This window comes from Dinoponera quadriceps, unplaced genomic scaffold (assembly GCF_001313825.1).
Source record: "Dinoponera quadriceps isolate SergipeBrazil2010 unplaced genomic scaffold, ASM131382v1 scaffold426, whole genome shotgun sequence".
NCBI lineage: Eukaryota > Metazoa > Arthropoda > Insecta > Hymenoptera > Formicidae > Dinoponera > Dinoponera quadriceps.
The window spans coordinates 87,158-113,494 of NW_014554535.1; the positions used below are offsets into that span (position 1 = coordinate 87,158).

Below are 26,337 nucleotides of genomic sequence, written 5' to 3' on the forward strand. Positions count from 1 at the left end.
ACTCGAATGATCCTCCATGGCTATTATGAGAAATAGCAGAAGCGAGCTTATTTGCATGTATTAATATTAATTAACGCGATGCTAGCGATATCGTCGCGAATTACCGAGAAGGTCACGCGTGTGCCCGTCCATTGTAAAATATCATGCAATCTCTCGCGAGTTCTGCGAAGATTCGTGGAAAAATGTAACTTCGAGAAATTGTTATTCTTACGAACACGTAATCTTGAGTGTATGTATGTGCGTGTTCTGCGCGATATTCCCGGTTAAGCGGGAATTCTCGCGGGAAAATGGAGTGTCAATAAAACGCAGAGCCGTGTTCTCGAAGGTAACTTTTGAGGATGCTGTGACCGGAAGAAGTGCGGCAGAAATGTCGTTAATATTCACGATATTTGTTTCTCGCAATTGAAACCGTTCCTCGCCCCAATTTTCCCTCTTCATGAGAATTCCGATGCCCTGCCAAGGACGCCGAATGCACTCGAATTTAATATTTTTATTTCTACTAACAATGCGCGATAAAATTCCTGGTGTGTCTTTTGGGAATCTCGAGTTAGAAAGATTACAAATTCGCTGGTTATATTCTGATGAAGCTACAAGTCATTAGCAAATTTCGATTTGTATCGATTCTTCGTTTATCCCACGGAGAAAAATAATTTGCTGGTGCGGCAAATTTTGTGCTGTCGCAGTAAAATCTGTCAGTTACCATATGGACAGCAAAACGATTTAAGTTGAGATTTAGTTAAGAGTACTAATTGCCATTCGCTGGATTATTTTGCTGAATTTACAAATTATTTTGCCGCCGAAAATAAATTAGTAAATCTAGAAAAACACTATTTTGTTCTAACAGCAAATTAATGTGTCTTAAGTGATTATAAGTGATTGGAAAAGACGGGCTTGTCACGAACTGGGTACTTCAGCGGGCTGAAAGGATACCAAAATCACATTCTCCAACTAATTTCAGAAGTTTGCTGCAATAATACTTTAATTTGATATTAATTGCAAAGATATTTAATTGCGAAAATTTAGTTAATGTTAAAAATCGGATGATTGCAAAAAAACTATTACCTCCCGTTGCGTTTTTGTTGAGAAAAATCGTGTCCAAATTGTCTCCGGAGAATCTGCCGTTGCAAAATAATGCAAAGAGAGAGAGAGAGAGAGAGAAGGAGGGAAGAGGGAGGGAGAAAGAGACAGAGGGAGGATCCCTTGTATATAATTTATACGTTTATTTAAGTCAGAGAAATAAGAAAGAAACTGCAACAGACATGTGTCTTAAGGACAAATTCACTCAGCCGAATATTTTCTAGTCTGGCAACAAAATTGCTTCTGCTCTAATTGCAAATAATTTAATTTGGTTATGACAAATAAATTTTATCGCTGTCGCAACGAATATGCAGTAGAAATGTTGGTTTCGCTACGACAGCAAAATTATTTTTCTCTGTGCCTCTTAATTTATTGATCGCGAATTCCTCGGTATGAATCTGTAAAGGAATCGACGGAGAAATCAAGCTCCGGAAAAATCAAGCTCCGGAAAAGAATTTAGCTTCTGTAAATCAATTAGAATATCGTTTTAACTTCTTCAGGAACGAATTCATTAAAATCAGAAGTAACCGATTCATTTCAAAGTGACATAAACATGATATCTATCATATGACGAAATTTCTCTTTTCCTCGTTGTGGAATTTGCCGGTGAATATTTATTCACAATAATTTTCATTTTATTTTCGCCGATGATGTTTGAGTTAACACGTTCCCTGCCGGACCGTTTTTTGAAGACTTTCCGTTCAGGCCGCGTGGGGCGTATGCGCCCCACGCTTTACACTTGTATTATTTTGTTTCTAGCGAATGCCTTACAATAAATAAAATGCCGCAAAAATCATAATTATCAAGGAAAGGTTGTATAGTTTAACATGCATAACACAACAAACGAATAAATTTATTTTTCTAGGAATTAATTTAACAAATACCTGGATGAACATTACTAAGCAAGTTGCATCCTCACATATAAGTTTTTTATCATACCTACATCAGTTCAAAATATAATATTTTAATTAAATTCAAGTTTGTATGCAATTACAAAGGGATGTTACGATGAACTTTGTTAAAGCATGCNGTATTGTATCAACGACACGCGAATAAATGACTGATCGCAGTGCGAGGAATGCAGAAAACAAGTCACGGCGAAACAAAATTGCCCACCACGCCGCGTGGGGCGTATACGCCCCACGATTAAATGAAGGCATGAACAGTAGTACTAAGATGCCCGTAATCGACTGCATATTCAATTTTTAAAAAATTCTTCATTTTACAATGATAATACCAAATGGCTTGAACGGAAAGTTCAGCGTGGGGCGTATACGCCCCACGCGGCAGGGAACGTGTTAAAGGGAAAAATTGAACGTATCTGAACGTACACATATGTGTCAATATGCCCGAAAAGATTGAGACGGGAACTCAATTAAGAATCGATCGACTTGTAACATTTTAATCCAACGAGATACGACATGATGCGACGCGATGCGCGACGATGTAGACGCAATTCCGGCTTCGCGGCAGCGGGCGACACACGCGCACGGCAACACAAATATTAGTCAGCCGACAAAAGCTCGCGTTGACACAGTTGTTCGCGATTCGTAACCGCGTTATATTCTCGCGATCTGTTCTATCGGGTGATATAGATGTCGTTCGGATAGTCGAACGAGGCCTCGCCGCGGAAACACGCGGACGAGCATTGCGCAACGCGTTGTCGCTTCGTGTCGCGGCGAGATAAATGCTACCCGAATGTTCCAGGAATGACGGGCATTCAAAAACGAGAAAAAAGGAAGAGAAAAAAGGAGAATAGGACGGCTTTTCAGGGAAGAATTGGCCGTTCAGCATCGCGAACGCGATGTCCAAGCGCATGAGGTGGTTTGAAAATAAACATTTTTGGTCGAAATTCGAAATCCTGATAAAAATGATGTTTTATGTACAGAGAATGTCTTTAAAGGAAAAAAGTAATTATTTATATATGAGATTCTACATTTATCTCACTATTTTTAGATAAATTCTTTTTTAGAATCTAGAATCTTTTTTTAGTACGAATAATTTTTTTTAGAAAAATAACTCTGTTTTCTTAGAATTTCTACGAATAGTGCTTAAAACACCTAAAGAACGCGTCGTTTCTTCTTTTATGATATTATTAGACAAGAGAGGAATGTATATCATTTAAGGAAAGATTTTATATATTGTATATATTGTATAGTCCAATACTTTTATTTTTTTATTCTGCTACATTCTCTCCAAATCTCATACAAGGTCCGATAGGACACATTATTCGAATTTAGAAAAGGTTAAATATTTTCAAAAGATATAAAACAAATATAATAGATTTTGGTAATGCAAATGACGATTATTACACAATTATAGTTTTTTTTAGAAATTCTCACGAATTATTCCTTGAATTTGAAAACCTTCCTTGAACTAGGCAAACAAACACTTTTCCATTGCAAGGTTACACTTATTATTTCAACGACATATTTAGTTATTATCTTACTTCAGAAATAAGAAAAACAATAAATTATTAAATTACTTATTTTGTGGAGCATATTCTTTCAGCGTATTAAATATATATAATGCTACCATGCATCACTATTCAAAATAATATAATATGTAACCCAATTTTTTTTAACAATGTGGCAGATGTGACATAAAATTACTTTTGAGTTAACGATATTTTCAGTTTTATACTTACTGTTATAAAAAAATAATAAATGATAATAATTTATGATCATCTGACTATAGGAAAGTTGCACTTATATCAACTTGAAGAAGCAAAATTTTTTTCAAGTGATTAGTTTTGGTCAAGAAATATCTATCTTAAACCATTGTGGAGCAGCTCCACGGAACGCGATTGCACGTTTCACGTATCGAGTAGTCCGGCAAGATTCAATAATTTAAGCAGTAATGGCCCGGCCATCGATCGACGCGCGCTCGGCTCGAGTTTAAAATATCTCGCGTCGCCCTTCGCAGTCCCCCCCGTGCTTTTATTTTTGCTATTTCGTCTTTTCTTGAGTGCTCCGCACGTGGCAACGGCAATGCTTCGTGTCGGTATCATCAATGCTCCGGAAATGCTCGCCGATAAGTTCGTCGACCTCCCCATCGCGGCCGAAAGTGTGCGTCAAAAGCGCAACTACGTCTTCGTGATTCGCTTTTAACAAATCTGCATCCAGACACGTCCTTTATGTTTCGCGAACTTACAGCTGGGGATTTCTCTGCGGATCGATCGCGAAGCGAGTCGAAGAACGCGGGCGGAAGAATGCCTAGCGACGAAAGTGAAAGAATATTGAATTCTCGACGAGATACGTCAAAGGGTTCGCCACTGATGTTTCGACTTTGAGGGCGGAGGGAAGCAATTATTTAGTAGACGCGAACCTCCGCCGCCTTAGTGCACATCGATCGCCTTCGACGCGCGGTTAAAAATATCTATTCGCATGCCGGGATGCATTATGGCAGTTTAGGCTATCCTCCTTGAACTTTCTTTTTTGCCTCCCTTCCTCTCTTTACCCTTTCTATCTTTCTCTCTCCCTCTCTCTCTTCTCTCTAGCGTTCAAATGCGGAACTACGATATCGAAGGTCGAGGTTAATCAATGGGCGTTGAAAGCAAGGCGTGATTCCGTGATGCAAATGTTCGAGAGCATCGCTCAGCGACCTCGCGTTACCATTTTATCGCGATCTGTCAATCTGTTGCGGTTTATTTCTTATTTCTCTAACCTAAATAAATGTATAAATTATATACAAGGATTCCTCCCTCTCTCTCTCTCTCTCTCTTTCTCTCCCTCCCTCTCCCCCTCTCTCCTCCTCTCTCTCTCTCCCTCTCTCTTCGCATTGTTTTGCAGCGACAGATTCTCTGAAGACAGTTTAGACACGATTTTCCTTAACAAAAACGTAACGGCAGGTAATAGATTTTTGCAATCATCCGATTTTTAACACTGACTAAATTTTCGCAATTAAATATCTTTACGATTAGTATCAAATTAAAATATCATTGCAGCAAACTTCTGAAATTAGTTAGAGAATATGATTTTGGTATCCTTTGAGCCCGCTGAGGTACCCAGTTCGTGACAAGCCCGTCTTTTTCAATCACTTATAATTTGAAAATTTATCGGCGTCTCAGCATTTTTGCCTAAGCAGATTCGACTGCAAGTTGATCATAGAATTTAGAATCATTAGAAAATAATGTGGAGATAAAAGATAAAAAATAAAACACCCTATATAAATTAAACCAAAAAATAAATAGGAGTAAATTAACCGTAAGATCTTTTGCTGTTTCGCAAAATATCACAGGAGTGCGGTATTATAGAATTATTGTTACACATGCGCTCGGTGTGTTGGTTTTACGAATAAAATATTAATATTTAAATCGAGCGGATTTTCTCCAACAGTTGATTCTGCAACGTTTGATAACATCGACGGATATTTTTCGTAGGTATTTTCTGTTTTGCGAATCAACTAACGGAGTAATCAACTAGTTACATCCTGCACGAGAACGAAAAATCCACGCGAGAGACGGCGAGATAAAAAAAAAGAGCAAACCAGGACGCCCTCGTCCACAGGAGTATTGTTCGGTAACAACATTACGATTGTTTACGATCGTAGTGCATTCCGAAGTTAGTAACTACGGACTGCGCGGAGAAATAATTTTCTCCGCGAAAATCTCCTCCGTTTCAAACAAAGGAGAAGAAAGAAACAGAGACGGAAACATATACGCGATATAATTATTATCTCTCGAAATAGGGAAATTGAAACAACGAGGCAACATACGGTCCACGGTAATATCGTGGAATAATAATGCGAAACGGAAAAATTATGCGAAAATTGCGATGCGCTTTTAATTATCGATATGGACGATCCGAACGAACGAGACGGAACCGACCGGGAAATTCCCGTGTCCGCCTGTGTGAGCCGTCCGATCGAAACCGTCCGGATTAAATTATATTTAAATAAAAGCGTCGTTCTCTCGATAAGAGGAACGATCAATCTCCGAGACGCGCAGAACCGAATTTCCGAGTTTCGCCCCGGCGTTCCGTTTACGCTGGAGGTCCGGCCAGGTGCGGCATTGTAAGCACCTGCGGAGCATTGATCGACGAGGCATTAATTGAAACTATTGTTTAACATGCATCCGCTTCGGGTAGGGCGCCGCCCTGTTCAGAGACGCGGGAGAGATCGACGAGGTCTTCCGGCGAGATGCGTAAACGTCAACGCCGCAGCAGCGGAAACTGCATAAGTTCATCTCCTCTGTCACGCCGCGCAAGCCGCGTTTCATCCATCATATTACGCGCGCGTGCGGACGTATTTGCACGCTTAAACATATCTGCATTTATATTGTGGCGTTTGCGTAAGCAAGGGTGCATCGTCGCGCGTCGCATTATCTCGCTCTCTAAATGGACGCGCTGTTTTTTCGCCCTCCTCTTATCCCTATCTACCTAATAAACGGTGTATAACAACGTTTAAAGATGTGTAAACATCTTTCTCAAAATTTTTCGAGATGGAATCTCACTCAAATCAAGTGAAAAGTGATGATATTTTTATTTGAAAAGCGACGATGAAAATACTGCCACTCGATATCTCAAGAATGAATGTTTCGCTCTGGCTTGGAATGAATTTTGATTCTATACGCGAGCGAATGTTTCAATCGATAAGGGAAATTTGTTCCCGTAACATTGGAGTATATCATCAGTTTCGCTCTTTGGTTTTGAGTGAAACTCGACGATTCTGAGTGGAAAATTCACTCTACGAGTGAACGTCACTCACCGAGTGACTTATCTGTAACTCTATTCTTCGAGTGAAATCTCGTTCCAACAAATTTAGACAACCTTTTGCCGACAATATTGAAGAAGGAACTAATTGTCTCTTTGATTTTTTCGTATATTGATGATTATTCTGCGGCTTTCACAAAATATTATTAGACAGATTAATGACCGTTTGTAATGGTATCTCAATAATTACTCTTTCTCTCTCTCTCTCTCTTCTTATCCTTTTCCGAACCTTTAAATCTTGGTTGTGTCGAGAAATTTATATCTTATCTATGAAAGTTGCTTACTTTGGAATGTCGCCGATGCGTGGTGGCCGATACTTCCGCGGCGTGACATCACTCCATACGTTGCAAGCTGGAAAATTAAAAAAATACTCGCATGAGGGCGATATTATATATAACGATCTTATTTAATAACAACACAAGGAAGAAAATATATGACGATCATTCGATACGGGGGATAGAGAGAGTGAGCCATGTCGGATCATGCACGCTTAATAAAACGTTCAATATCGTTAGATATCGTCTATATTATATATAAAACGTTCAATAACGTTAGATATCGTCCATATTATATATATTATACATATTATACATTATATAATGTACGATACAATTTACTCGGGCGTTTTAAGCGAAAATCTCGAGCGTCATAAGGCTCTTTACGAGCGGAGGAGGAGAGGAGGAGTAGACGTAATATCGAAAGAAGCGTAGAAGAAAATAAGCACGGCGCGGCGAGTTTAATGGAGGCTCCGGGAATACCCCGTATAACGGATATTAAAGGTTCATCCTGATACACGAGCGACATTTGCTAATTATAAAGTTCCGCTTTTACAGAGCTGTGACGTAGTATCGATTATGCAGGCGTAATTGAGTATGCAACCGAACGATTTAATCTTCGCGACGTCGCCATTCCCGTCCACCACTCCCCTTTCCCCCTCTCCATTTTCCCTACGCAACGAGAGATGCGATTCTATTAAGGTAGTTGGTCCGCAGAGTGGATTTTCAATGGCGATATTAAGTGGGCTCTTCATAAGTTTATTATTTATTGAAAGAAGACTTTCCCGTAACTTTATTTAACTATCTAAATAATAAGTGTTAATTTTGAGCTCGAAATTAAAACAAATATATAAATAATATTACAAACACGGAGACATTATTTACTTTTTATTTTTCTCATTAATGCTTTATATATGTACTAGTTGAGCTAATCGAAATGCACACATATCCAGGTAGAACGAAAGGAAGAGACGATGACGTCAAAATGACGTCAGAATAACGTAAAGCTGACGAGAAAATAATGATAAGAATTCTTTAAAAACCCGGTTACTCTTTAAAAACAAAAGCTTTCGATCATTTCCTCATCATTTTGACGTCATCGTCACTTTATGTTCTACCTGGAACAAAGATCCTATGTCCTTCCGGACGACAGAAGTAGTGTTCCTAGTGATCGGTGGTCATCGCAGTGGCCCTGTCTGTGTTAGTGGCTCGTGGGAACGACCGCTCTCGCCCGCGAGAAAGCTGGCTCTTAGTGCGCGACAACCCGATGTTCGGGTGCTTGGACGCTAGAACGCATGCGATGTGCGTCGTCGATAGCGGTCGTGAGAAAAACTTTAGCGATTCCGCAACATTGGATAATAAAAAGTGATATACAAATATTTAATATAATGTACATATATAATGTACATATATATCGCGAGAATTACCATAAATTGTAAATTTTCTGCGGCTATATTCTCGAAACGAAATGGTTAATAATTCGAACATTTTTTTATGTCTTTATATTAATCCTTAATATCACAGTAGATTTTCATTAGAATTCTAAATATGGTTCAGAAGAAATTGAAAGGAGAAATTTAAAATAGGACATTAACCTCAAGGAATACGTGTAAAAAATATCATTTTCAGTTTGCGAGTCAACTAAGTTTCCGAATGGTCAATTATTTTCTAACTTTGCAGACGTGTAGGTTGTTTTTCAATCAATATGCAGCTAAAAGATTTAAAAGGATTCCTGTATAAGAAAATGGTTTAACGGACCAACTATCTTAAAATATATCACAGTTTTTCCGTCTCGCCTCTCTTTCCCCTTCCTGCTCCTCAAAATCCGTTTTTGCGAGTTATCGTATATAAAACATAATTTTCCCTTTTCCCCGGATTTTCATTTCGTGTGACATCTCCTTTAATTTTCAGCCGGCCGCTTCCCCTTCCCGAGGAATTGGATTAAAAACTATCGCATCGTTAAATACGCGCGTCGACACACAGCGAGCGTGCGTGCATTCGTCAAACGTTTCGTTAAAATTAGAGAGATACAGAGTCACAGCGAATATCACCGGTTTGTGCGTTTCCCCGATTACCGATGATTAACGAGCAGATACCGACGTCGTATTTGCTGCACAAATACCCTTTTTTTTTCATCGTTCCACATCAATTACACGCGATACGCGAATGCGGCGGAAGGGCGGCGATGATTGCAAGATAGAGCGTCGCTGACGCGAACGATCGAAACGCACGGCAGGCACGCACATTTCGTATCCGCAGGTCGCAGTAGGCGCGCGCAGCTTGCGGCCGAGAGCATGCAGCCCGTATTCGAGCTTTCCGCGGAACTTTCGTCGTCCTAGCGCGTGTTAAACGCTCATTAATCAGTGGCGCGTAACGTTGAATAATTCCGTGATGCTTTTTACGCTACCGTGCCGTCGCTGTTTTTCCCGAGAAGCTTCCCGCGAGCGCGCGGATATTAAACGCGTCGATCCTCTCGGAAGGGAGGAGGGGGAGGGGGGGGCGGATAAGCCTTTAAGAAAACGCCGGCTTAATCTTCTTTGCCGATTAGGGGCGGGAGAGAGAGAAGGTAAAGCTGGGCGGGGCGAGGGGAGGGGAGGACCGCTTCGTAATTACCGGGATGCATAAGTCGAGAGTGCTGCATCCGATGTGCCGGACGACGCGAGAACAACGTTAATCCCGGAATCGATAACGAAACTTCGTCACCGCGGCCGAAAGGGAAGGGGGTAGGGTCTTATTGATCAGGAAAGTTCGCTTTTTATATCGCTCGGACGGACTTGAGTCGGCGAGTGTGTGTCGAACAACGCGCAACGATCTCGTATACAGCAATTTTTTTCTTCATTTCGTTCTTGTACACACCGCAGCAGTGTGGATTTTTTGCGAGTCAGAGAGAGACGAAGGGAGAGAGCGCGCGGCGGCGATGACGACAGTTGTTACATCGCGATTTTAAAGCGGAAAACCTCTCGCGCGGAACCGTGTTTCCGACAGCGCCATGTGCTACTGTATAACGGCGCCCGCGCAATTATTCTTCGTTCTCTTGTCCGTATTTATGAAGAGCGAGAGAGAGAGAGAGAGAGAGAGTGAGAGAGAAAGAGAGAGAGAGAGAAAGAGAGAGAGAGAAAGAGGGGGGAGAAAAAGAGGTGAAACGAGAGTAAACCGTGTCTCTGGTAAGAATTGGACGACCCGTCGGGGAGTCTCGGTGCGTAATCGCGTTATTTTACAGCAATTTTAATTCTACTGGCCGTTCTTGCCGGCGCCGACAGAAATTCCATTACATAGACGGACGATAATTAATTGCTATCAGGTGGATAGCTTGGTAGATACGTGGGTGGCCTCTCTCCACCATCCTTGTCTCTCTCTCTCTCTCTCCCTCTCTCTCTTTCTCTCTGCTTTTGTCGGTGTGGTTCATGTAACTTCGTTTCATCGACGCGACACGAAAATAATGTATTCACCGACGAAGTTTGCCGCAATGCCGATTAATCAGCGAAATTACGATGTGTGAATTACTGCGGACATACATAACATTGCATTCGATCGTGCTCGAATGACGCAGCGCGAGATTTTCGAAATGAGAGACAATATTTTCGTCATTTCCCGCGATGGCCTATCACAGCGAAATTTCGTCATGTTATTTCAACAGTTTTTTCCCCCAATGCCTCTAATATATATATATATATATATATATATATATATATATATATATATATATATTTATTTATTTATTATTTATCATATATATATTAACGTCACTCGTTATATTATTATATTTTGTGTGTTAACGAACGTTTTTCATTTTATCGGACGGAGTTTATGCGCAGAGTAGCTGTTTCCGAAGCCACTGCTGCCACGTGTCGGGAAATTTCGTTAGCACGTTATATCGACTGATAATTAGACGGTAATTAATTGCTAACGTGAAGATGAAAGCTCGACGGTTCTCGTTTCGTATCGGAACGCCGATGGGATACCTAATTAAGGATATTACTTCCGCATTATCAGCTGCCGGAACATATTAGTTCTCCCGCAAAATCGAACGTTTCAATTTTCGCGTATCATCTCAATTTAGAAGAATAATATCGGCGCACCGTGAATTGTGGAAATCCTTTGCGAGATCCTCGCAGTTCCAATTCGCCCACCGGCATTTTCCTTCCTAGTAACCTCAGCCGTCGGGAATGAACGGTGTGTGAGAAAACGATGCGATCTCAACTAGCACGAGCTTTACAAAAGATGTAAATTTTAATTCCACGGACTTATGCAAATGCACGGGCGATATAATTTCCCGTCACGTCACGCTGCATTGTGTCGTCGTTGTTTAAAGGGTTCTTAGACGTAAGTACGAATCCTGTTAAGAAGATGAAAGGCTTGATTGCGAAATTTTTAACACCGCGATTATCTAAACGTGTAAGCCCGGAACACGAAAACTTTTGTTTCCGACTATCCGCTTCCGTCCGGACTGCACGGTGAGCGAATCCTTTCAGTCTGTCCTTTCTTCCAGCAATTTCTAATATCTTCATCTTGACCATTGTTTCACTCATATCCCTTCAAGCTTTCCTTACACTCTGATAATTAATTGCACTGCCGGTGTGTTAAGAAAATATGAGAGCGCACAACCAAACAGATGGATGCGTTCTTGAACTCGGAAATGAATTTCCGGGTGTTGGTATTTCATAAGTAAAAATATTTATTAATAAAATTATTATTATTATTATTGCTAATAATCTTTAGTGAAATAATATTATTATTAATAATAATAATGTTATCAATAATAGTAGTAATAATAATAATCGTAATTAATTACTATTGTTATTATTATTCTTATTATTATCGATTATTATTATTATTGTTGTAAATATTAATATTAATTGATTTGATAATATTAAGGGCTTGCAGAAGTTCGTCGAAATTTTAGTTATGTCGCTTTTATTAACAGTGACGAAACAATACGAACTATGTTCAATCGAAATATCTGTTACCATTATTCGCAACTTGCCGTCATCTTTCCGGGAATTATCCGATTCCGTAAGATGACTTATGTTTTTGAACCAATGAAATCATTGACGAACCGACGAACTTTCTCAAGCTCCTGATAGAAATACCTAAGAAGTTAGGAAATAATAAATTTTCACTTGTGGAATCCACCAGAAAGGTGGACCCGTTTTATCTGACGATTTAAAGAGAGAAAGGGAAAAGATCTAGGAGTTACGAGAACAATTTCGAAGTGTGCCCGTGCATTTTCACGGGTGAGCGCGACCGAGCGACGGAGGAAGCAGTTAGACGAGGAAATCCGGATCGGAATGCACACACACACATAAATAAGAGAGGAGAGACGACGACGATTGTGTGTGTGGGTGCGAAACTGCGCATAGCGCGTTCAATTATCCGGCAGGCACGATTCGTAAGCGCACAGCAAGTCAATTGTCGGATCGTCAAGGGACCGGGCGGCACGGCGACTGGTGGGTTGGCAATACGCGTCCGTACTATCAGTCCGGCCATATCCTCCTTTCTGGTCATAATCAATTCTCGCTAACTTCACGGCACACCGGTAAAGCCGTTCCGGTGTGACACCCGATATTGATCGTAGGTCGAGGGAACGAAACGCAGTTGTCGCCATCATAATCGTCAACATCTCGACAAGAATCGCGTCGTCGTTCGATCCAAATACCGCGACAATACCAATTTCGTTTACCGCCTTTCTCACGATAGGAAATTCATTTTTTAACAGTGGGCTAATAATTTGTGAAGAATACACGCGATCAAGAAGATCTTGCCAATCGATATGTATTGCGCGGCTTTGAAATAATTTAATTTATAATTGGATTTACATTTTTTGTGCAAGTATAAGAAAGAAAGAGAGAGAGAGAGAGAAAGAATGTACGTTTCCAGGCATCGTATTTAATAATTTATGATGCGCGATCTAAGTTCACTATTAAACAACAATAATTACAATCACATCGTGCAGTAAAAGAAAAAAGTGCTACACTCAAATAAATATTTGTTAGGGAATATTGGAGTAATTATTTCACTTGGATTGAGTAAATATTACTTAAATATAGCTCTTTTCTTTCAGTGCGCTGATTCACATTCAAGCGATATTTTCTTAATCCAAGTAAAATAATTACCCTGATATTCCTTAATAAATATTGACTGAAATATAACACATTTTTCTCTTCCAGTGTGCGCACAATTAAAAATTAAAACGAACAGAAGGAGAAACGTGCGAGGACGTCGATATTAAGTCGCGCGAATGATGACGCGAAGTAGGGCGCTTGAACCGCGAGAAATGACGACGAACGCGGCAGGAAGAGGAACGGGCGGAGGAGTACGAGTGGCCAGGAGAGGACAGAGCAATGTTAATCGACTTAGATCGGCCTTTCCGTTCGGCATTTGGCGTGAAATCGAGCTATAAGAGAGAGGATCAATAAGGGTCTCGGGATGGAGAAGAAAGAGAGCAGTCGGGACGGTTGAAAGCGGGCAGACGACTGTGGCGAGTGATGCATTGGAACGGTGATGAAATAAAGGCGAAGAGCCGTCGCCGGCGCTGTTGCTGCGAAAGGATCGACAAATTGGCGTGCTATTTGCGTCGCTTTTGTGCGGCGCGCGCGCGCGCGCGCCGGGGAAATAATTCACGCCGGCAGTTGCCGGAGAAGCTAATTAACCGCAAAAATGTCAATCCGCTTGGTCTTGCAGGTTTTGTTCTTGTGACTTGAATTATAAATACCACGACGCACCACGGCGGATTATGGCCACGCGCGCACGCGTCTCCCGATAAGCGAGCGTGTCGGGCCACGCCGACGACACCGGTGCAATTATCGAGCGCGTCCGACGTGCTCGTTTCACCTGCGGATTTTCACCACGGATTAAACCGCTCCTGGATCATCCCCTCGCGATGAAAGCGAATTTCTATTTATATCGTCGGACCGATCAATTATCATCATGAAAGGCCTGTAAAAATATGTATTGACATTTATCTCCGCGAGAGAAGAGAGCTCTTCACCTTTCATCGTACAATAATAGCGGTCTGAATGGTATCGGACGACACCGTCGGCCGTGCTCGCGTCGAAGCGCATCGACAGTGAGGTCCGGAGTCGGGTCGCTTGGCGATTCTTCGCGCGTATAACGCCGTTGCTGCTCTCCTCAGAGGAAAGTTTAAAAAAGGCAGTACGAAGGAATGACGTCGTCGTCGTCGGGGGGATAAGCGAGCGGAACTGACGTGAGTCCACAATGATGGACACGTAACGACGAGAGGATGGGGAGCCGACGACGAGGAGGACGACGGGAGGAATGCTTGTCGCCGATTACCCAGGACATATAGACGTTTCGCGGGATTGCTTTTTGCACAACGTCGTGCGCAATTGCATCGCCCTCGGAGATCTCCCTAAGTGTAATGAGACCTTGGGACTCGCTCGTTGGAAAAAGCGGGCGAACACGAGCGGGATACGCCGCGATCGCGGACGGCAAATTGCCGCCTTCTGCAAATGCAAATGCGGACGACTTGGCGGCGCGTGCCCCCTCGATTGCGTGCGCATTGATAACACGAGAGATTTTTCATTATGAGAACACATACAGCGTACATATATATTTTAAATTTCGTCGTACCTCCGACTGTGACCTTAAGCTGCAAAGTGTTACCGCTTGTTGACATTTCAACGCTCGTCGAACCGAGTGACGTCCACCTCCGGATGGTCCAAAAGTCACAGTCGTTTAGTTTTTTTTACGAATGCGCTCACTTGTCGTATCAAAAGGACACGTGTAATTTCAGGCTGCCGGCAACCCACCGGTTTCATTAAAATTCGTGTGTTCCGGAGTGCGCGTGTGCTACATTACCCGGAAAATTGAAAAAGCCAATTTCTTTCCTTCTTCCGCCACAACGGCCACGCTGGCCGCTCGAGTTCCTTCCAGGGATTATCGATTACTTGGCTGATACTTCAATACGCTTAATCTCGCGAATTAATGCGAACTAGCCGAATTGAAATTCTGGCCCTATCTTAAAGCTTCAATTCTACGACACAGTAGAAGCTAAGGTAGTAAGATAGATTCAACTTTAATTTTAATCCTCTAATGGTAAGCGGTCAGATCCGATCCCATGCTCCGTTTTATAAATGTTTCATCTAATTAATGTACAAAACGGGTAAAAGAAGTAAATAATAATATGAATTTTTTCCCTCTGCTTATTTATAGATAAAAAAAAGTCTAATAAAGTTTACTAACTGACATTAAATAATTAGTAATAATTAATTAATTAGTAGTAAAATAATACTTTGTAAAACTCTTTGACATTGTGAAAATCTACGTTGCCGTTAGAGGACTGATAATATAATGAACATCTAACCTTTAATCCTGATAATGTCTTCAATTTACGTTTTCGTTGTTTTAGCGTTGAAATAGGCTATTCAAAAAGTAGCATTATAAAATTAAATCTGTAAAATTAAACATATACGAAATTAGCTCCGCACTTTTCGATTTTTATATTTTTATTAATTGAGCTGCATTGCGCTATATTGTACTATATATTGTGCCGAAAACAATAACTTAAAACGTATTCGAGATAATTAAAAAAAAAACTAAATTTTTGTTAAATCCGTACTTTTCGCATTTTGAATTTTTCTTTGTTACTCTATATCATGTTATGTTTGCGTTGACTTGTTGTGTTGACTTGTGTTGCAAAAGCGAGATCGATAAAAAACTTTAACGCTATATGAGAAAGTAGAATATACAATAGAATTTTGTGATATAATATAATTAATATATAAAATTAAAGGTTCAAGAGAGGAGTTAATAGTGTCAGTATCGTCAAAGTAGGATTTTATTAATTTACAGGTTCCATAAGTAGGTGCAAGCTCGCCTTAAAAATGCCAAAGCAGCGTCAAAATTTCGACTCGGGAGATTCACCAATCACTGACGCGACAAGAAGGAAAAGGAAAAGTAAAAACGAGCAAGGAATAGGAGAAGAACATAAAACGTGAGACACATCGATAGTTGTTATCCGACGAAGAGAGCCTTAAATGGCCAGCTATCGGCGAAAGTTAATTTTTCGCGTCGCAGTGTAAACCTCCTCTCTCTCTCCTTCCGAGTGACGAGTCCGGACACTTAATGAAATTCCTTTTGAGAGACGTAGAAGGTACAGAGAGCGAGCCGGGCTATTGCGTTTTCCTCGCTCCCTCGACAAACTCGTAGCCACTTGCGGTAAGATCAAACGCTTCTGCGCGCTTCTATAAGGGCCACGTCGAAGTTTTCCGTCAACTTGCAGATAAAACTATTAAACAGTATGCTCTAGACGCCGCTGAGGGGAAAGTGAGGGGAGAGGACTACCGTATTACGCGATGAATGTTTTATCGGGATAACGGAGTTTGGAACTATTCGGAAACGCGAGTTAAGCCGGCTCTCGGAAGAGGAAAGATATATTCGAAAATCCGTTTTGCGGAGAAACAAAACTTGACTTCTTTCGCGAAAGAGTTGGCATGCTTGTTGCATTTTGCACAATTGTATTTTCCTCGAGTACGCTCCGCTCAGTTCAACTCCAATCTAGCCGACACGACAGCGTGTATACGCCGCACGCAAATATCACAAATGTAATTAGTCGTGCGACACAGAAACACTCGGAAGCAAATGACAGATGGGCGGGCAGAGTTTCGGAAAAGTTCATTTCGCTCAGATTGTGACCCGCGTGCTTACCGTGTACCGATGGACGTTTCGCTTCCTCTCTCTCTCTCTCTCTCTCTTTTCCAATGACGAACGAGATAATTAACTGCATCGTTCTACGTGACAATACACTATATTATATGCCGGTACTACGATAATACTTCGAATTAGCGCGTTCGGTGTGCGTGAAACAGCCGTTCCATTTCGACTCGCTGCACGTTCGGCGTAATCATTCTGATACAGAGAAGACGGCATCATCGAATCATCATCGACGTCATTGTTTGCACGCGTTGTGGCTATGAAACGAACGAGCAAGCGAAAGAGAGAGAGATAGAGAGACGGAGAGAAGGAAAGAAGGGGGAAAGTGACAACAAAACACACAGAAAGAAAGAGAGAGAGAGAGAGAGAGAGAGAAACGCAGCTTCGTTTGTAATCGACAGTGAGACCATTAATCAGCACAAACTCGATTAAGAGTCGTGATACGCCGACCTCCGCCGTTTTTCTCTCCGTCTTTCTATTTCACGAATTTCTTGAAGAGCGCGGAGAATTTCGGGATTTAATTCAATCTGATTCATTTGCGTTATATCGCGCTCCGCTGTGCGCGACGTAACGTAATTGAGGCTTTACTTAGAATATTCTTGGATAAGCGGAGCGTCTTCTAGAAAACTGTAACTTGACAGAGCCGCGAACGTAGGCGAGATATTGCCTTCATAATCCAGACGAGAGACAGGGAGTAAGTGTGAGGGGGAGAGAGAAAGGGGGGAGGGGAAAATTCGATTTGCAAAGTTATTAGAAAAAGGAAAACGACGATGACAACGACGAGATGATATATCGAAATATGATCGTGCTCGTTGAAATATAGTCGCAACGCGAAGGTTCGCACGGAACAACGCGAAAACTAGTTTTCCATTGAGACAAAGTGCGAGTCGTAGAAGTTCACGCGAAAATGTTCTGGCTTCGACGGACGATCACGAGCTTGCGATATATTTCCTAAATCGCCGAGGACGATGCTTCTTAGACGTCACGGCGAGCATTTTTGCAGCCTTGCCGCAGAGAAAAGTCAGATTGGAACAGCGAAGAGGTTTCCGACACTCGTCGTGGGGTCATCGGCGATGCCACCGAGGAAAGATCTACGACCGTGTGGGACACACGGTTCTTTTTGTCAATTCAGCGTATTCGCATGCTGACACATGAGGAATACGATTTATGAGTCTTCGCGATGTCGTTTAAGTTCTTCTCCTCGCGAAAGCGAAAAATTGTGATAGGAAACATTTGTAACGGCTGCGTTCCCCGGCTTCCATTTTATTCTCATTAATTGGTAATGACTTCTATTCTAACACGGTGCACTACACATCGCATTAATTATATTCAGGAAGCGTCGATGCGCAAATAGCATTTATGACGCATGTATACGATAATCCCAATGCGGGCGGCTAAACTTAACGTTCGCTCAGAGTCATAAAAATTTTACGCCCCGACCCTGCATTTTAGATAATAAGTGGAAAAATATCTATTTGCGACGTAGGTTTTATCGGAGTGTGACGCGGCGGTGTGTGTAGGAAGAATAATAAATATACTTGGCGAAAACAGAGAGAAAACGGGAAGTATAAATACTAAATGAACAAGTGGAAATATGAAAATCCACCTCTGTGGGCGTGATAATCGCGATAATGCGAGGTAAAAGTGACGTAGTACAACTCTTTTCGCCTCGAATTATTCTTCAGGTTGACGTTATTCCCAAAAGAACGCTAACGGAAAGATTAATGCGAAGAACTCCACACTATCTTATCTTTGAGAAATATAGATTTATATATATATACACTTGGTTAACGTTGATCCCGAATAAATTTTATCGCACTTCGATAAGTGCAGTTCGGCGCGGAATTTAGTATACATAATAAGCAATTTTTGATTAAAAACGCTAAAATGTTGTGTTACTTTAACATGGGAAATGTGAAATAAAAAATACACAAATATAAACGTCATATAACAGCATAATATATATAGACAAGTATAAATTTATCTTGTCAACATATATTGACATTAAAATTAAAATATTAATTTAATATTGTATTTGTGTATTTTTTAACACATTGATATTGTGTGTTTAACACATTCTCCACATTAAAATAACACAAAATTTCAGTGGAGCATTTTCAACATAAAACTTTTTGCTGTACATGCTGAAGCCTCGATGTAACGCGCGCGTACGAAAAATCAATTTAACTTTTCGGTACTTTTCGGACGAGGCTTGCATTTCAGTGAATTTTAGATTTCAGTGCGGTAAAATATACTCCATTAAATTCCACCGAAAATGACCTACACGCCTACACTTGCAGCTCACTGCCGTGTTACGAAATGCAAAAGTGAAACCTGAACTTTTATTTTTATGCTCGCAAGGATCGCGACAATGTGGAGCGAAATTAGTGTCGGATCATTTTTCCATTCGACGTTAATTTTCGATTTAACGTTATTCACGAGGAAATGTTAGATGGAAGGTCAAACCGAAATATCTGTACATTTCCTTCCTTAAAATGTAGGTTAATATAGAAGGTATAAAGAAGCAATGAAACTAATACAATAAAAAGTATTATCAACTAGAATATTTTCGAATAATGAGAGAAAAAAATGTATCTACATTGAGAAAAAATATTAAAAAATTTATTTATGGAATATAAGGTTTATCTCGCAGAAATAAGGTTTATTTAGGAGAAACAAAAATTGTACTGTGTATGTGCGTGCGTGCGTGCGTGCGTGCGTGCGTGCGTGCGTGCGTGCGTGCGTGCGTGCATGCGTGCGTGCGTGCGTGCGTACGTGTGTGCGTTCGTGCGCGCGCGAACGTGTGTGTGTATGTGTGTGTATAATTGTAAATGTAAATTTGTGTGTAAATGTAAATTTTTTCATCTTTATCTATACTGAAAGAAAAAGTGTGCTACATTGCTACATTCAAATAAATAATTATTTCAATTCTCTTAATTTTTATTTCAATTTTACCTGGATTAAGTAATTATTACTTGAATGTATGTAACAAAAAAGTACCACATTCAGGTAATATTTACTTCATCCAAATTAAAATTTACTAAGGAGTATCGGAGTGATTATTTACTTGAATATAGCATTTTTTTCAATAGTTGTTAATAAAGTATTTTACAAAGATATTCAAGATAGTGATAGTTATTGCCTGACTCTGTATATTTAATCAACATTAATCCCAAATAAATTTCATCACACTTTAATAAGCGTAGAAAGAGAGAGAAAGAGAGAGAGAGAGAGAGAGAGAGAATTCGGTGCATGTTGGATGATCGATGTAGGGGACGCGAGAAATCGTCAACCTTTCGTAACGACGGAACCTCTTATTTCGCTGGATTTTATACTTTCGTACGCGACGAAATGTACTTCAATTTAAATTCCACCGGAAATGACCTACGCGCTACCATTTGTAGTTTACCACCGCGCTATTACGGTCATTGTAAGACGCGCGGGCGCGCTTTAGGTGCTTTACAGCGCGTGAATATTTTCACAGCAGAGCGTCGATTGCTTCGCTTCGCTACATTGAACGCAATCCTCTCTGCAACGACTGAATTAATTGTGCCGAAGTGCGAACTACGAATTCAATTTGCTTACGTTTATTACGGCAAATTGTACTCGGCAACGTTTCGTGCATTAAGAAATTATTTCTATGATATTAAATGTACCTCTCTCTTTCTCTCTCTCTCTCTCTTGCGGCGTCAATTCTGCTTGACGTCTCGATTGACAATTACACCGTCGATCCATCAGGAGGGTTCTCGCGTCGGAGTGTGCGCAAATATTTATAGAATTCGTACGTTTGTGTTTGCCGATACAATTACTCCCCAATTCGGATTTCATCGGATGAGATTTATTCGGATACGCGGCTCTCGAAATAACCAGCTGGGTTATTTACTTAAATTTAATAGAAAATCGCGTCCAAGCGAGCGATGGTCCAATATTGTTTCGATGAAAAGTTTACGTTTGCAGCGTGTGTCGCAAAAATGTTCCACTACTCATTCCGCCGTAACACGTTCCGGAATACGAAGGCGAGAAAGACGGCAAGTGGCGGCGGGGGGAGAGAGAAAAATGCAAATTCGTTTGCAGGGGATTTTATATGTCGTGCGCGCGTTTCGCTCCCATTCACGAACTAGTACAATTAAGCGAACCGCGATCGTTCCATATTCCTCTAATTAGCGAGTATCGATTAATGACTCACGCGCCAATTCAAACAACCACGTTGCTCCCCATCATCCTTAAGCGAATTACTTATCACCCTAAAGCGGATTACGCCCTCGACAAATAAAATTGCCGTTATTTACGCTCGCGATTCACATCGTGACGTATCCAGGTCGAGCTTGAGATGAGCGCGGTGCAAGCTTAAGATGTCCTTCACGACGTTGTCCCGAATCGCTCCTCTCTCTCTGTTTCTCACCCTGAGATAATCTTAAGACACGTCTTAAGGTTTATTCAACCTCACGAGCTCAAAGGCTGAAATCTCACGGCGGTGTTTTAGGAATAATCGCGTTACACATTCGAGACGTTCGCTCCGAGGGAAGCGAGAAATTGTTTCTTCCTGGATTGAAAGCGACGTCGGATAGACTCGCGCTCGAGGACTAACTTGATCTCGCTTATAAATCTCAAGCTTTCGAGTTTGATGATAAATTTCAGTTCCGGATTTCCAGTCTCTCGGGACTTCGCCGTACTGATATTTCATCGCATCGTTCATCTCGCCTCGAACGTTCTCGTCACGAACTCTCGTATGCTCCACGAGCTCTCTTTTGCATCTACCTGTGCAACACCTAATAAATATTGCACGATCTCACCGGCTTTGCTTACGGATCAAGGGTCACGGAAGTAACGGAGATGAGCGGAGGGAAAGAGGGAGGAAGGGAGAGAAAGAAAGAGAGCAAGAAGGGAGAAAGATACTGCGTCGTAGAGCTGTAGCATGTTCCCGTGAGCATCGTCGTCGAGCTGCAGAAAGGCGCACTACACGTGGGTGGCGTTAAACCGATATCCTTAGAGGTAGGAACGACTGGTTTAACGGATCTGAACTCCCACTTCCGGGGATATACGCCCTCTTAGCCGTGAAAACTTTCAAGGCTGCTTCGACGTTAGTCTTTAGGGATGTTTGAGTACGAAGTTTTGCAACACGCGACGAGTTAGCATCCGCGCGAGCAAGATTTATACTTACGACGCTCGATCACGCACGCGTCTCGAATCGAGAGTTTACGGGCCTCTGATTAGTAATACGAGGGCCTACTTCGGTCGTATTTAAAACTTTGTACACTCGCTACGAACTGTTTTCGCGCGATACTCCGTAGTAAATTAATTTCGCGCCGCTACGAATAAATCAACGTGCGCGCGCGCGTATCGTGGAAATCGCGGAAACTTGCTCGCCAAGTTCACGAGGGAATAGGGAAACTTCTCCCGTCGTTTACGAGTCGCTGTAAGTGTCGAGCGCAACATCCCGAGTGAATATCTTTCTTCTTAATCTGACGTTACACCTACGCGTTTGCAACGGGAATCGCGGACGCTACGTCTAAATCAACGTTGCGAATCCGCAACGTTTGTTCCTCTCTCTTCTTCTCTTTCTCTCGACTTTGCAATTTTCTTTCGGCGTCGAATATTACGACTTTCTTTCGAGTTTAAAATTTGTATTTATATATGAGTTATGAATTATAGCGTTTGCATCGTGCTTATAAATATTGTAATAGTTATTGTATTATATACAGAATATACCATTTAAATTGACATAACGAAACATCCCGAAGACAACGAATTAAAAACGAAAAAAGTTGAAACACGTGTTCCATGATTTTAAGGAGCGATCAAAATGGCATTATTAATTTTTAATGCGTGGGAGTTTTCAAAGTCACTTTAAGGTCAACTTTATTTTCTTAAGTGGAAACCTATATTTTTTATTACGGAATTTTATTTTAATAATAAATGCTATTTTTTCTGTCTCTCTCTTTCCCCTTCGGAGCTTTCTCAAGTTTTCAGATGTGAGACTTGACGTCACATAGAAAGAGGTGTCGAACTATTACATGCGGTTTTGACAGCTCATGCTTCATCAGGCGCACATAAACACACACACATATATATATATATATACCAATGACGAACGGCGTTGGGGTTTCAACGTTTCCGATTAATCCGGCCGTTTCACTCACCTTCCATGGTCATGTTATCTCCCAGCTTCATCTCGATAGCTCCCCTCGCGTTCGCCCGCTCATGCGCCGCTCATTAAGCGCTCATTAACGAGACAATCGGCCGACAGGGCTCGCGCGGGCTTCATTCTCGCTCGCCTCTCGACGGCTTCACGCGGATCGGCTGTTCTTTCGATGACACTGAATCTCGACCCGTTGACGGCTCAATTACTTCGTCACACCGAATGTTTGTCCGTGAACACGTAACACACAGCGCGTTGTCACGCCCGTCGAAAGCTCGCCGCGAGCTTCTCACGCCAATTCATAGTACGAATACTCGCCACTCATGCGCGCGATCTCGTCGTAATTAGAGTCCTTTCGTATATTCGCGGAGCGAAGGATGCGTCGAGTCGTCGCGGCGAGATTGTCTCCGCGGACCGATCGGAAGGCGGCCGCACGGCCGATTTTCCCGAAGCGGACGCTCGCGGTAAAGTCGTCGCCTCGTGAAATCGGCTCTATCAACTTGAAAGCTCGCGCTGACTACGCAAGCACGTACTGGAACGCTCGTGGATCGGTCTCCGATACGACGGTCTCCGGAAGGGGACGCTTTGCCCGTCTGAAAAACAAAAGGAGAAACGCGGGTTAAGTTTAAGGCGACCCGAGTCGAAATTTTAGTCCTACTGTAAATCTAATTAAGTTCTATATTAAGGGGACTCCGGAGTTCTACTTTACCGCAAATTTACTAGTAATATACTCGTTATTGGCACAGAAGTTCTCTTGCACAATTATACGATGCGCATACTGGAAAAAAAATTACTACGTTCAAACAAATATTTACTAAAGAGTATCGGAGTAGTTTATTTTATTTAGATGAAGTGAATATTATTTGAATGCAGTACTTTTTCTCTTTCAGTGTGCTACATTCAAGTAATATTTATTTGATCCAAATAAAATTAAACTATCCTAATACTCCTTAGCAAATATTTACTTGAACGTAGTAATTCCTTTCTTTTCAATGCACGTTAATGTATGATGAGAACAGTTAAGTTAACAAATCATAAAACTTTTTTCAGTTTTTCGAATAAAGTTATCCGTCCTCGCCTACATTAATGTGTGTGTCGTAATTGTACAGAAGGATTTTTAATTCTGTGCAGTCAGTAACGAGTATAGCACCAATAAATTTGCGGTAAAACAGAACGACTCCAGGATTCCCTTAAGTCTTCAAAAATCTCCCATTATGCTCCTTTGATGCTACAAACAGGAACTTATTTCCGTTTTCTTCCCCTTGAAGACGTAAGGTAGGATTTAAAATTTAGACTCGGGGATGAACGTCTCGATTCTCGAAGCGCGATTATCGGGGAATTTGCGGGTTTCACTTCGGGCGCGGAAGATTGCCCGAGACTTCTGCGGATTGCGTCAACAAATGTCCTGAAGCACTCGGTAAAGAGCTTAAGCAAAATCATCGTTCCGCTAATGACGCGCTTTGTGTAAATGCCTGTAGACACGATGACGACCTGATCCACACGAACTCCGTGTCGTTCGCGAACTGTTTCCCACCGTTTGCGACGACCCCGTGCGAATTTCCGAGAACCTTCCTTTTCGGATTCTCGTCCGATGTGTCGGAGGATCGATGGGATCGAGAAACGACAGAGCCGTGCGACACGTTACAACGGCGCGTTCGATGTCTTCGGAACCAATAATACGTGGGTGCTGACCTTCGAGAGGGATAATAGGGATTGATTACGGTGCGACGCTGCAGGTGTTTCGAGTAGGAGAGCGAAACAGGATAGTGCGTGATTATATGGCAGCCGCACCGGCGGCAGCACAGAGGCGCCTTTAATACGAGAGGAGTCAGCCGTTTTTCCCGGCTCCTCGTGTCTGCATAATGCGACAATTGGACGGACGCTATGCGGCTTTCCGCAAGCTTCGCAAATCTTCAATGAGAAACAGACGAGGGAGCAAATGCTGCGCGTGCCGTTACCATTTCACGTCGGAAATTACGAGCACGCTCAGCGATACCGTGATTACTTTTTCCCCACGATTTTCCCAGATTAAACGTTCATCGTACCCGAGTCGAATATCCGAGGCTACTTTGATGCTCTTAATTATCGCAAGGAATTATAAGAACCACCTTTGGACCATAGGAACCGGAAGTTCTGTTTCCTTCAATCAGAACGCATCTGGTTGTTCCTTTTTTGGTTAATGCAACTAGATTTTTTTCTCATGTACCATTCCTTGCGAGAGTTAAGGATAGTTTGCATCTACTTAGACGGCCTATAAATTAATAAAGACCTACTTTGACGATTTACTGTATTATATTGTTGACTTCTCTTTTGAAGCTTCAATTTTATAGATCAATGCTACCTTGAAGTTGATAAAAAAAATGTTTCTTCGTTTGAGAGGCTTAAAAACAGGTAATTACGTTTACTTATTTCTAGCGCTCCATGTACAAACCATGTACAATTTTCCATGTACAAACGCTTTCGACATTTCGACTATTAAATTCATACTCAAAATAACTATTTTGACGCTAAAATAAAGGAAAAGCGGAAATTTAAGACATCGTGGTCAAAGTAGGAGTAAATTATATCAGTAGAATTTAACCTATTCTGCTATCTTAGCAGACCTACTATTGTTGTAGGATCAAAGGTTTAACGTAGAATCAAAATTTCGATTCAAGCATGCACCCTTCCCCGCCGAAACAGCGCGATTCGCGCGAGAAACTCGTGAAAAGATTCGAAAGATTTTCACCTACGTTACGTTACGTTCTCCTTTTTGGTACTCTTCTTTCGATTTCGTCTTTTTCTCGCCGATAGATCACGGTGTCTGCGACCTTCACCGCGAAATCTCGTTAAGATGTAATCGAGAAGAGAAGAAAGAGACGGGAGAGATTTACGCAGCCGGGCTGCAGGTGCACGTCGCAGTAGCGCGGTTGCACGTTCGTCACGTCGAAATCGGCTGCCTCGTCCCGCTACATACCGTAACGTGTCACGGCACCTGAGGATTGGTATCTCCACGTGTTACACGATCCACGCGAATGCAACGAGAAGCATAACACGACGCAATTGTATTCTGGCAATTCCAGGGCGCTCCTGTCGGATGGGCTGAATGCGCAATCCCGTATCGTATCGTACCGGTAATGCGAGATTTGCGATACCTGTGCCTCTCTCTCTGTCTCTCCCCCCCCCCTCCCCCCCCCCCTCGCACGCTTGTATGTATGTTACCTATGCACGGGTGTGTATTATGTACGCGTGTGATTATTATCTTGGGATTAATATTTACCGGTGACGGCACGGTCGCACACGTGCAAAAGTTACGCCATTACGCGAGGTATCGATCTGATAATGGCATATCGGAATTCAATATCTCATTGTAAATAATGTAATATACACATAGTCGTCGGCGAAGAAGTTAATTACGGACCCGCCTCTGGTCCGAAACCGCGGCTCGTGCGCGCCTGATTGTTAAATCGACCCCCCCCCCCCC

The 26,337-nt window shown here is 41.8% G+C and overlaps 1 protein-coding gene across 2 annotated transcripts in view; it reads right to left on the reverse strand.

The window, feature by feature from the left end:
- LOC106751939 (calcium/calmodulin-dependent protein kinase kinase 1) overlaps positions 1–26,337 on the reverse strand; it is a 94,075-nt gene that overhangs the window by 51,875 nt on the left and 15,863 nt on the right. For both annotated transcript variants that reach the window (XM_014633234.1, XM_014633235.1), the window contains exons 2-3: positions 22,876–23,467; positions 7,073–7,139 (exon numbers count right to left, since the gene is read on the reverse strand). In XM_014633234.1, the coding sequence (XP_014488720.1) occupies positions 7,073–7,139; positions 22,876–22,906 (98 nt within the window). In that variant the 5' untranslated portion in view covers positions 22,907–23,467. The remainder of the gene's footprint in view (positions 1–7,072; positions 7,140–22,875; positions 23,468–26,337) is intronic.